Raw genomic sequence first — 13,483 nt, 5'->3', positions numbered from 1 at the left:
TCCTCATCTTTCCTCAGTCTTTGAAGTATGGGATGTAAGGAAGTAAGTGAAGGCAGAAGACCAGGTTGTGCAGTCTTGGATAAGAGGGATAATAGAGGGTTATGTCTGTACAAGGGGAATGGAGCAAGAACGTGTGACTTCATGCAGTGTTCACTATCAGGGTATTGACAGAAAACAGGGCCTTCAGGAGGGTAGGACCAAAAATACAACCAAGAACTCTGAAGACAGAAGTGCAATGTATAAATATGTACCTAGTTAAATGGAGGAGGGTAAGGGGAGAATAAAAAGTGACAGATAATCTTAGGGCAGCAATTAAAAAGGCAGTAGTTTTGTTGGGGAAGGAAGGAGTATAAAACTGCAAAGGTTGGAAGAAAGTGCAATGTAAGCAGCACAAGACGGTTAAGAATAAGGAGGGAGTTTGGAAGAAGTATTATAGAGATTACCAATGGCAAACATGGGAAGGATTGATATTAAGGCATGGAATGTTAATGGACTAGGTAAGAGAAGTAAATGGTGATGATATTGGCACATTTAGGGAGAGCAAAGGTGCAGATACTCACCCTTCAAGAAATGCACTTGTTAGCTGAGGGACATAACTTGGTTAGGGCATATAGATTGGTGGCTACCGCCTTGCTGAACTAAATAGAGCAGGGTGGTAATACCTGTGAATAAGGCCCTTCTTTAAAGGGTAGAGGATAGGAAAGGAAGGTATGCAGGAGTTAAAGCTATGGTAAACGGGATAATGGTGACAGTATTGACAGTTTGTCCCATCAGGGACTGTAGTAAAAGGACTATAGAGGAATTCTAGCAGAGTCAGTAAAGTTTCATGAAGGAGTTGTCCTTTGTTTAGGCAACTGGAACATAACAGTGAAAACGAAAGAAGTAAATAAGGCAACAAGACAGAAAAATATCCTAAAAGAGGGGAGATTATTGAAGTAATACGTGAGACTGATAGGATGGAAGGGCGTCGGTGGAAATCGGTCCAGAGATGGTAAAAGGAGGTGACTTCACCCGTTTCACGAGTAGGTACAGAACATGGTCAAGGAATGACCGTGTATATAAAACATTAGAACATACAGATGGTAAGAAAAGTGATTACAGAGCCACTAGCACTTGTGGATCGTGCCTTGATAGGAATACTGTTAAAGACAGAATCTGAGGAGAGGCTAGAAAGATCCTGGAGTCTTACAATCTTTGTTTTTAAATAACAAAAAGGCCTGGCTTGCCAGGATAGTAAGGGAAGCTATGAGGGGAGAAGGACACACTTTGGAGAAGAGAAATGAGCAGGTAATGAGTGAGATAATGTAATAATGAAATATACGAAGAATAACAGAGTACAAGATCAATTAAGAGAGAAATTACTGGAGTTCGGGGGGGTGAAGGGGTTATGGGGGGGGAGATAATGCAAAAAAAATATGGAAGGGGAAAGATGAACAAAAATTGGAAGATTGCAGTAGAGAAGCTTATTGCTTCAGTAAACCCCAAGGCAACTAAGGCACTAGCAGCAAGATTAAGGCAGTAGGAGGTGGAAAGGGGCATTTTTGAGATTAGAAAAAAGGAGAAGATAAGGTAAGGATAAAGCTAGGAGAGCTAGTGGAGTGCTTTTAATGAGTCCTATCAGATGTGTAAAAGGAAGGAGGTTGGGAGTGGCTGTTCTTAAAATTAGTGGAAGTGGATAAGGCCCATAGTTTTTAATTGTGCCAATTAGTAAGGAAGGCATAAGGTAAACTTGGGACAAAATCGCAAATGGGAAACCCCAGAATTGATGACTTACTGAGAGATGTATGAAGATTAGTAGGAGAAGAAGTGATTGGAAGGTGGAGCTGTTTAATCAGGTAATGAGTGGAGGGGACTGCGCTAAGTTTGTGGAAGGAGGAGGTTATGGTGTTCCTAAAGGAAGGTAAAGACCTAAAATTACCAGCCACATATAGGCCAATATCTATAATGAATCGTGATTAGAAATGTTCTATGTACAATGACTGGTGGGGTAGGGAAGCTACTGCTAAAGATGATCCATCATGATCAAATGGGTTTTGTCAGTGGGCGTAGAACAACTGATAACCTAAAAAAGACTTTGCTTTATTTCAATATATTCAAGTGAAAAAATAAAGAATTAGCCATATCTCACCAGAAGCAGGAAAGCGTTTGACAGAGAAGAGTAGGCGTAACTTTTTTGAGAGAGTTTTTAAAGGTGGAACATTTCAGAAGAATGGGTAGTGATGATAAGGTTAATATATGTAGAAGTATGTGTGAGAGTTCAGATTAGAACAAGATTTTCAGAGAAGGTGAACACAGAGCACAAGGTAGGGGTGTTTGCTATCCCTACTTCTCTTTGTAATGTATATAAAAGCTGTGGCAGATGCAATTGGGATGACCAGCATAACATATAGGTGGGGGTGACAGGAGAAAAAATTTTTGGACGATGTAGTAATCATATTAAAGAGCTCAAGAAGGATCTAGGGAAATTATGGAAGATTTTTGAAGTCAGTCAAGGTATAAGATTAACCAGTAGAAAACAAAAGCTGTATGAGTAAGTAATAGAGAAGGGGAGAATAAAGGGCAAAGGATAAAATGTAAAGAGGAAATGACATATATTAAGGGGTGAAGATAGGAGAAACAGTAGAAGAATCTTTGAAGAGAACATATGATAAGGTGTATGTGATGACAAAAATACATTTGGAGATTGAAGATACTAAAGTTAGATATAGACCACAGGGTACAGATAATTCAGATGTGTATTACAAGTGTGTTTATAATTCTGGACATGCAGCATTTTTAATATGCCTGGGAATGGAATGTTAAAGTGAAACATGCATGTTGTATTAACGGAGCTATCTGTGAGATACACAAAGTTGTGCAGGAGATAGACTGTATAAGGAGGGACGTTGAATCTCTGAAAGGATTGTTGTAGAGTTGGAAGATGCAGTTGAAAGAAGGGGAGAACGTGGAGCAAGAGAAGAAAAAGACAATGTAAGAAAGGTTTTGGAACCTCAGTTCATCAAGAAGTGTCGGGAAAATATAGTGAAACTACTTAGCTATATCACAAAATTGAGGACGTTGGGGATACTTGCATGGAATTGTCTGTAGAATACTTTTACAGTCTGACAAGATTAGCTAAGATGTCTGGGTGCTGATGACAGAGAGGACATAGGCTATACATTCTGGGAGTGTATGAAATTAGGCAGGTTTAAGATGGAAACAGAGAAGATGACAGAAATAATACTGATTTTATAAAACTCTTTCCATTGAGTACATTAATTCAATCCCAGAAGACAGTAGATAGATATTCAGTTTATTTATGACAGCTGGGAATAAGGCAGTCACAAACAAGTGGAAGTGTCAGGAAGAGCATACAGGAAAAGAGGCGGAGATGCTAATGCTACAAGTTGTAGATGAACAGTTGGTGAAAGAGATAATGAAGCCAAATTTCAGCAGAAATGAGGTAATTGGATGGAATAAGCAAAGATAAGATGCTCAGGGTGAAGCAATGGTATCAGGGAAAGGCAAAACGGTTGATGAGAGAATAAGAGCAAAAGAGCAAGGAGGGATAAGAATAGACTGTGTGGGAAGGAAGGAAGCGGAAAGGAATGCTTCCTAGGAATAAGGGGGGAAAGGGTGATGTATATAGTTGTAAATTACTTGTCAAAGCATGAGAAATTGGAAGGAAGGAATCCAATGACTGTGGTAAACTGAGATTAAAGGAATCTTCAGCAGCAAAATATTAAATCATTTTGGATAAGTGGTTAATTAGTAAGATATTTGGCTGCATGGGAAAATACACTTAATTAATGAAACGTTGTAAGCCCTGGTTATGGACTGTCTAGTCTGTGTCAGAAAAGTGTGTATAATAGGTTATTGCTGAATGTAAATGAGCACTCATCAGGGCAAAAAAAAAAAACAAGCACACCATGCATGTGGACTACTTGTCATGTAATGCATTACTTGTTGAATAAATATTCTCTCTTGTGGGGAAAAAAAGAAGCAACTCTTCCTGGTACATTTGCATCTTTACTAGAATGGTTCTTGGTGGCTTCCTGTTGACAGACTTTGTACATGATGTGCCATCTCAACAGTTCCTCCTGCAGAGCAGTAGTTCAGTTCTTAAAAGTAATAATATAGTGTACTCCCTACATTTTCCCTGGAATGGCAAAAAAAATTGGATTTTCTGTGTGCTCTGTCTTCTAGTTCTACTTGAGAAGCACCATGTTCTTATCCTTTCATTTATTCAAATCTCTGACTTCAAGTATTACATTAGTCCATCTGAATGGGCACTCAGTGCTTTTTTTTTTTCCACCTTATGTATTCTTTTAGTGTCTCACGTATTTTGAACACCTCTGACTGCATTTGTTTTATTTTGTCTTCTCATTTGTTGAAAGCCATCTCGTGTATCGAGGTACAAATTGGTCAGCTTCTTGCTAGTTGATCACAAGCCCCTCCCCCCCCCCCAACTATAATTTTCATGTCCTTTTTTCACCAATTTCCTTTAGACTTGCCAGATTTTTCCACGAATTGACAACCATCCATTGTATTCACTGGCCAATAACCAAATTCTTTCAAAATTAATAGCTTTTTTGCCAAGTATTTTTTTTTTTTTTTTTTTTTTTTTTACACGTTGGGTGAGTTCTAATCAGCATGTAGCTCAGGCAGCAATCATCTTAGAATGTCCAAAATGTATTACAACACATTGACTGTAAACTAAACCTTGCAGAATGTCTTCTAAACTTTCTATATGTCTCTTATGTGGAGTATCTTGGGAAAAATCTCCATGCAGGTGTTTAATTTTATCCTTATGAGAAACCAGCTACCTCAACTAAGTAATAGTCCACCATGCCAAGGCATATGCGGTCTTTCGTTGTGCTGCTGCCCCTTTTTTCCATTTCAGAAGTGCATATCGCAAATATTTTTTTGAAGCACTTGCCTCATTACATGGAAATAATCAGAGGTGATGTGACAGATCATTTTAGTTGTAGAATTTGATAATTATTGTAATTTCCTTTTCTGAGTCATATGTCTTTCTACTATTACCATGAGTCACATGGATGACTTCTCTATGCCAGTTCTAGTCATATGTCTTTCTACTATTACCATGAGTCACATGGATGACTTCTCTATGCCAGTTCTTTTTGTATACATAGTAATTTTTCTATTTTTATGGACTTTATTGTATCCTGTTGATGCCCATGTTTGTGTTCTAGTTTGTGTGTTGGATATTCTGTAAGGCAGCCCAAGTGTAGGTTGCATCTATGCATTTCAGATTTATTTTGCTTCTGTTTTTTAGATCTAATGTTTGCTGACCTCGTCCACCTGATGCCTTGACTTTGACCATTCTACCTATTTTTCAACTATGTAACCCTTCTTAAAAAGGGGGGGGTGCTGGGAAATGTAACAAGAGTAGCCTTACCGGAGATGGTCAGAGTCTTCTGTTCCCATTCCTGATACGCAGTTCATCTTGTTTGGATATAGTCATGTACTCATACACTTTGCTGTAAGAGTGTCATCGTGTTACTAATGTTGACAGCCATATTATTAGTAGTTTTCAGAAGACAATGGCCATACAGCAATAAACACTACTGTCCCACTTTACTGAGATGGCTGCTTAATCCTCCTTCCCCCTGGAATGTGAAAATGTTATTAATCACACCAGGTCACTGATGGTGTGGCTACCCATTCTTGCACCATTATGCAAATGATTTTGAATCTTTCTAATGCCAGCATTGTTCTCTGCAAAAGTAGTGAAGCATGTTTTCTGACGGAGCAGCTGGTAACTAGGCACACTTTATTTTTTCCAGACATTGAACACAGGTTGGTTATGGCATCTAAAGAAGCAATTGTGACTGTACGCCTGGTTCGTTCTTTTGAGCACCGTAACTTTAAACCTGTGGTGTATCAGAATGTTGACCTGAACCAAACTGTAAAGGACTTCATGGAATTTGTAAAGAATGGTAAGAGAAGTAATGAAACTTCATGGAATTTGTAAAGAATGGTAAGAGTAATGAAACTTCATGGAATTTGTAAAGAATGGCAAGAGAAGTAATGAAACATTGGTGTGTGTTTAGACCTTTCTAACATTTTATGCAGTACATGTATATGTTTTGCATATGATCATATGCTTGATTTGACATGAAAGATTGTTTTCTATTAAAGCTGTATAATGTGATGTGGATTTTTGCATTGCTTTGTGTACACTGACAAGCCACTTGCCTTACATGCAGCTATTTGCACTTACTACAGAACTTGTACATGTTATATACTTCAGCCCCTGTATAATTCTTATAATAGAATACAACTTTTTAAACTGTATGAAAAGGGTACAAGTTAAGCATCTAACTCCAAATGCTGCATACATCTAAAGCAGCCAAACTGGCTATGTGGCATTTTGGGAAGAGGCTCTCGCCCTTTATTGTTTTGTGTGCCCTGATAAACTTACAAATGACAACAGCAGCACCCAAGTACGCAGATCTCTCCTATAATTCAAAAAGTGGTCAATAGTAAAATCAGAAGAGCACCCCTTTATGGGTAGGTTTAATGTCTAAGCCTTTTTGGGTTTGTAGCACCATGAGAGGAATGGATCCCATTCCTAAGTAAAAGTACGATTAAAGGTCATGAAATTAGTATTGTTACAATCTTTGTTTACCAGAAGTGCTCTTTCCAGCACCCTCAATGTGCCCAGAACTGACTGACTTCTGTAATTCATATAGAGTTACATATATCACTAGAACTTTTTTTTTTATGAGACCCACTGCTACTGCTATTGGAACTGTCTGGCTATCCTTCCACATTGCCCTCATTTCTGCCTGCAAATCCTGGTATTTTATGATTTTTGTCTCTCTCTGAACATAAATAAACACTGGATGTAGCAGTTTCAATAATCAATGCTACTTTTGCCTTCTTTTTGTGGACTACTGTATCTGGTTTTCTCGCAGCTATTTTTTGAACTGTTGGTAATGGGTGAGCCCATGTGATATAGACTTCATCATTTTCTATAATGGTTTGTAGCACAATCCCCATTGCAACAGTCTTGCCGCATTATTATGGCTTTTCATTATACTGACCCTCTGCCATTAGAGTATCACACCCAGCAACAAGATTGATTACCATTTCCAGTTGTTTTACAATACCTGCATTTGTCTGTTTCTCCCACATGTTCGCTGGACTTTGTAAACCAACATTTATGTTGTCCAGTATCCTGGGCCACCAATATTAACCTTTCAACTTTTGGTTTAAATTCACTTCTCTTTAACTATTCCTGCATCAGATCCTGATTGATATGAGGTTGTTCCAGGAGTTTTCAGTACTTGGAACTATATTTATGCCTTTTCTGCATTTGTTCCCTTCTCATCTGATCCTTCTCCTTGTATTCTTTTTTTTGTATTATGGCACATTCACTTGCTGCCTGATTTTTGTCTCCTTCAAGTCTGATCTTCATCACTGCTTGACACAGATATGCTTCTGCTAAACAAAGCAGGGAAGTCATCTTGGGCATGTTCTACTCATGTTTTAAAACTTTCAATATGTTTGATCTGGTGAAGTCTGTAGATAATGTATACGGTCTTGCAATTGCAAATCTGTACACGTAATCAGTTTTGGGGAAGTGTCATGCCTCCTTCAGAACAAATGTATAGTCGTGGTATACACTGAATTTTATCATTTGAAGCATTTCTGGTTTTCCTGTCCAACTGATCCAATACTGTTTGGTGTCAGTCAATCACCCCAAAACTGTAAACTAGAACAGGAAGAGCACATTGGTTTATACCTTGGACTTTAGGTGTTAGAGCTGTTTTCAGTGTTAATCTTCTAAAATATTCCTTACTGAGTTTTGTTTGCATTTCTTCATGATTTATTGTCTACCTTTCATTAATTCCCAAATATGTATACACACATTCCCTCGCTTAAGTTCCTTTACATCACATTCCTGTCCCAGACCGATATTTTGTTGGTGCTGCAGCTTTCCTGCTTTAAATGTTGCTTTTGCACATTTATCAAGACCAAATGATATCCTTATATCATCTGCGAAAGTTTTAACCACTTGCAGTTGTGTTTTCATTTCCTCACCTGATGAGCTACACAGTAGTTTTAAGTCATCCACAAAAAGAAAATAAGTATTTACACGTGGTTGTTTTCTGGACGCCAAACTGTAACCATGACCTAATCTGTTAAGTAAATACCTTAATGGGTTAAGGGCAAGACAAAAGAGCAGCTGTGACCACGACAAACTGGAATATCCCCCCTTTGACTTTTTTATCTCTGTGATAATAATTTGTCAATTATCATGGCTCATCTGCAAAGTGGTTTGCAATGTTTTATGGTCACTGTAATGAAATTGATCAATGTAGTGTGTATTTTATATATCTGTAAGCAACTCTTTATCCGTGAATGTAGGATACTGATAAATGCTTTTTTGTAATCTATCCATGCCATACCTAGATTCTTCCCCTTTTTACAATTCTCCATTATGACTTCATCAAAAAATTATGACTTTCTTTTGTTACCCTTTTGCTCTATTGCCATGATCGAGTTTTCTGAAGGACTGTAAACTCTGTTGGCATCAATTCCACTATATTGTTTACACATTATCAGAAGGCAAGTTACTGGTCTATAGTTTTAAGGATAGCTTGCAATTTCACTCTTGAGGAGTATCTTTTTCTTTTTGTTAACCAGGTTGGTGTCTGTCTGGGATGCGCATACAAGTAGCTCTTACCCTAAGACTAAATCTTCGTGTAAAGATGTTAATATTTTTAGCCAGAGGTTAGGTACTACATCTGGGCCTTGAGTTTTACACTTAGGATCTTTTTGTAATTGTATTCCAATTTCTCTGGCCATTACTTCATCCTATTTCATATCTTGTATATTTGAACTTCTTACTATTTTACTTAGGTTCATAGGTTTATACTAGGCTATCTGCCCTAAGGCATTTATAAGCCTAGCCCAAATTTTTGTGGCTTACGCCACCCCTTATATGAAAAATGCTATCCATTCAGCAGCTTTAAGCTCTACAGGATCTTCATAAGTATTTCAGCAAAAAATGTCTCTCTCCTTTTTTTTTTGGTGGTGTTTCTATTTCTTTTGCTTTATTTCCCAATTCCCTATAAAACTTTTTTGGGTCATTAATGAATTGCTTATTTTGTACTTTTCCTTTTATATTTATCTGCATATCTTCTAAGTTTTTCTGCCTGTGCTGACATCTTTAGTTTATTATTTGCAATAGTGTGTGATAGGCAGTTTTGTTTTTAGAGAAAGTTCTACACAGGTTTGTGTTCTGGGTTGACTACACTTGATCATTTAGCATTTCAAATTTTACGCTTCAGACAAGAGTATGTTCTATATAATAATTTTAATGTTTTCCACTTATTGGGCTTTGTCTTCTAAATGTTTTCTTAGTATTATTTCTTATTTTACAATAACACTTTGAGAGTGTTTAATTTTTGTAATGCTTGGCGCCTTGAAGGCTTTTTAAGGAATGCAGGAAGCTGCTAAACTGTTTCTGAGGCAGTTCCTGCTTTACTGGAACAAAATTGCTCAAACTATTAAACTCTCTGTGTACTGGTGACTTTCCTGGTCAGAATTTTTTGTTTTAAGTTTTGGGGTGCACTGGGTCGTGGTGATTTTGGTTACAAATCTTTTTGAATATCTTGCATCTGGAAATTATGGGCTTCTTGCATAACAGCAACAATACATAAATTCTTTCTCACCCTCAATAGTCCACTGTGTCATCTTTATGGCTCTTTTTTTTTTAGGCGGTCAGTTTTTGTGGTCTACTTCTACAGCAGCAGCCCTCCCCCCCAAAAAAAAAAAGCTTGGCCTAACCCCATTGTAGGAATGTTTCTGTGTTCTGAGGATTCTACACTGCAATTTTTCTAGTCTTGGCACCAGTGTACATACCAGGAATGGGTACTTCTTTAAATCCTGGGACTTGTGCACCCGGCTGTCTTTTCTTAACCTATCTCTGTCCATGATATATGCTGTGTAAAATATAGTCTATATATATCAATGTCAACTTGGTGAGATTTTATGAAAACAGGCTCCACCACGTGAAGGTATACTTGCCAAGACTTGAGGATGAATTCAGTTCCAGCAATACTTCTCCTTTTCCTGCTGATTTTATTATTTCTCTATTCAGACCCCCCCCCGTTAGGAAGGCAGCCTGTCAGAAAACATGCAGACAGAATAAACGGAATTATACAATGACCCTCTCCCATTAATATTCCAAAACGTGCATGCTGATTGGCCAGTGTGTCGGTTGTAAATCCCACAATATACCAACGGAAAAAGGTCCAGTCACCCAGACTTTTTTCCATTGGTATAAGGTGTCCAAAAATTTTTTTTTTTTTTTGCCATAACAGAGGTGCTTTTGAAACATTTGTACTGTGAAATACAGTTTCGTTAAGACTGTTGGGCAAAATTTAAGAAGGCCAGAAGAGATTAATACCGTTGGTTCTTCGGGTAAATGAAAGAGGTGAATACCATCCTGTTGGTTTTAAATAAGCTCAACGGAAGTTTGAATATATGTACATGAGCTTTTAAATGTTTTTGAAAAAAAATAATGTTTTTAAAAATTCAGGGAGCCTTATATTATGCATATAATCATTTTTTTTGACAAATGCTTTGATAAATATACATATTAATAGCAGTTTGATATAAGATATGTTTGTTACATATGAAAATAAATGAAGGTTTAGTATGAATGTTCTGTCGTTTTAAAGCAGGGACTGCATTGATATTTGCCATTGGTTGGTAGGATTTATATGTGGGCATAACATCAATTTTATGTATGAATAATGAATTGTGAATTGGTGTACAAGTCAGTTTTTCAAGTATGGATTTAATGGCTATTCTAAAGGGGCTGTCAGTGGATAAGGAAGACATCTTGGTTTTGGACTAGGGAATACAAATGTGATCAGTCAGACAACCAACAATTCGGACCAGACTTGTATTTCTTTGTTTGACCAGCTTATTAAACACTTGAAAAATTTGAGATCTTTTGTGTGGCATTTAAGACTCTTTAAGGCCGATTTAGATAAAGGGATTACTCCCAGGGCCTTAAGAGTCCGTATCAAACCTTTAGTTAGTCAAGCGGATTATATGTTATTGTCATCTTGGACAGATATTCAGCAAAAATTCTCTACAGTTTGTAAAAACCCTACATAATTTTTATGAACGAAAAATAGATTTATATATACCAGACATTGCTCAAATTTGTGAGAAAGTTAAATCTTTTGAGGGCTCTGTTATTTATAAAGAATGTTTCAACAAGTTGAGAGAATTACTTCTTTTTGAGCAAAGTTTAAATGAAAGAAAGATGGGCAAATGTAACAGAGACTCAAGGGACTACCAGTTAGGTAAGCCCATTGAGTCTATTAAAAATGGTAAACAAAGTAAGAATGTTACTCGTATACGGATACAGAGGTAGATAGACAGCAAACGCCACCAGCTACCAAAAAGTAATGTATGGTATTGCAGGACAATTTGTTACCAAATTCTGACATTGGCCCCTTTACCTTTAGGAAAAGAAGGGGGGGTAGGAAACTCCAGTCCAAAAATAGGAATCTGTGGATCTCTGGAAAGCCATACTGAACTTTCTGAAACCCAGAAAGTGTCTTCCAGTAATGTGATTAACATCTCTTCAGTGGTTTTGTCTGAATCTGAAAGTTTGCTGAGCAAGGGCCTCCATTTTTTTTCCAGGGTTTTTTGTCCCAGAGGATGTCTTTGTAGAAGATTTATATGCTTTTTGCAGACTGCTTAATTTGAAACTATATTTTCAGAATGGGGAATCTGTTAGTGGAAATAGTGGCTTTAAGTTTAACAAATCAACATTTATTCCACCTATGAATAAGTATGTAGAATTATTTCAGAAATGTGTACTTAAGGAGTTACATTTTGGGCAAAATAGTCAACAATATGTTTCTCCTAATTTATCTAGTGAAGAAAGGAATGCTTTGACACAGCTGAAAAATAACAAAAATATAGTTTATTGTTCGAGCCGATAAAGGTGGCGCAACTGTTACTATGGATAAATTTCTATATGTCACTGAAACTAACAATCAGTTGCAAGATAACAGATTGTATGCATGTATGCCTTATGATCCCACTTCTGATTTTAAAAAAAGAAATTGACATGTTTCTAGAGTCTGCTGTTAGTGAGGGGATTATTGACGAACATGTTCCATCTGAAGGTTAAAAATCCATCTTCTCAATACTTTTACCTTCTCCCTAAAATTCACAAGGACCTGCAGCAATCACCGGGTAGACCAATTGTATCCAGTAAAGGCTCCCTAACTGAACCTTTGTCTGCCTACTTGACTGTTTACTTAAAGCCACCGTCATCAGGAGTGAGAGCCAGCATAAAAGACACTACTGAATTTTTTAATATTATTTCAGATGTCCAATTAGAGTCTAACTGTTTACTATGTACTTTAGACATTATGTCTTTATATACTAGTATTCCTCATTGGGCTGGTTTGTGTGCTTTGGAGTATTGGCTAAATAGAATGTCCTTGTATAGCCTGGGTTTCAATACTTTTTTGTTATGCTTAACGGAGCATCCGTTATCTAAAAATGTTTTTTCTTCAATTTTTTTTTGCAATTGGGTACAGCAATGGGTGCATCGTTTGCACCCATCTATGCTGACCTCTTTATGGGGTATTTGGAACAGATAATATATGATATACATCATGTTTTTGTTGGTGAGATTGATATCTGGCGTAGCTTTTTGGATGACTGCTGGATGGCGTGGAAGTCGGATGCTGTATATTTGCAGGAATTCATTCAATATTTGAATGAAAACAAGTGGGGCATCAGATTTACAGTAAATTATGATGCTACATATATTTCTTTTTTAGATGTTGGTGTCTAAACAATCTGATGGAACTTTGTCTAGTACATTATATAGAAAACCCCACTGTTCCAACCCTTTACTTCATGCATCCAGTTGTCATCCTAAACATATTACAGCAAACATATCTAAATCACAGTTTGAGAATACATAGAATATGTTCCAATACTGAAGAATATATACATTATGATAGTGACCTTGTAGGTCATTTTGTTGAACGAGGCTATCCATTGGCACAGGTTAGGCAGACTAGTAGAAAGTACAATCATACTCAAGAGGAGAGCTTTTGAAATATAAAGATTGCGGCCCTTGCTCTAGCAACAAAATCAGATTCACACCACTTATGGTAGGAACACTCATAGATTTTTAGATATGATACAACAACATTGGGACATCTTATTAACAGATGACTGGTTGTGTGAGTTGTTAGGTCAGAGATGCTCTTTTTTCTTTTCAGAAAGGCAAAACCTTAAGTAGTTACTTTAGCCATTATAAACACTTTTTACATTCTATAAATTCTATACAAACTGCTATAGATGGCACACAAGTGATGGGTTGTTGCCCCCTGTGGCCATTGTTCTTTTTGTAAGTTTTATATGTTCAACTAAGGAATTTTCAAGTAAGAACACTTCTAGGGTTTTTTCTATCGGAATG

General features: G+C 37.0%; 1 protein-coding gene across 1 annotated transcript in view; it reads left to right on the top strand.

Moving 5' to 3' along the window:
* CCHR6.PART0H2orf76 (chromosome chr6.part0 C2orf76 homolog) overlaps positions 1-13,483 on the top strand; it is a 600,781-nt gene that overhangs the window by 20,120 nt on the left and 567,178 nt on the right. The window contains exon 2 of the mRNA XM_044074994.1: positions 5,790-5,942. Coding sequence (XP_043930929.1) covers positions 5,810-5,942 — 133 coding nt within the window. The 5' untranslated portion in view covers positions 5,790-5,809. The remainder of the gene's footprint in view (positions 1-5,789; positions 5,943-13,483) is intronic.

Source organism: Protopterus annectens, chromosome 6.part0 (genome assembly GCF_019279795.1).
Source record: "Protopterus annectens isolate FY-2018-M chromosome 6.part0, PAN1.0, whole genome shotgun sequence".
Classification (NCBI taxonomy): domain Eukaryota; kingdom Metazoa; phylum Chordata; order Ceratodontiformes; family Protopteridae; genus Protopterus; species Protopterus annectens.
The sequence above is the reverse complement of the archived record's forward strand: the minus strand, read 5'-3'. Positions and strand labels throughout refer to the sequence as shown.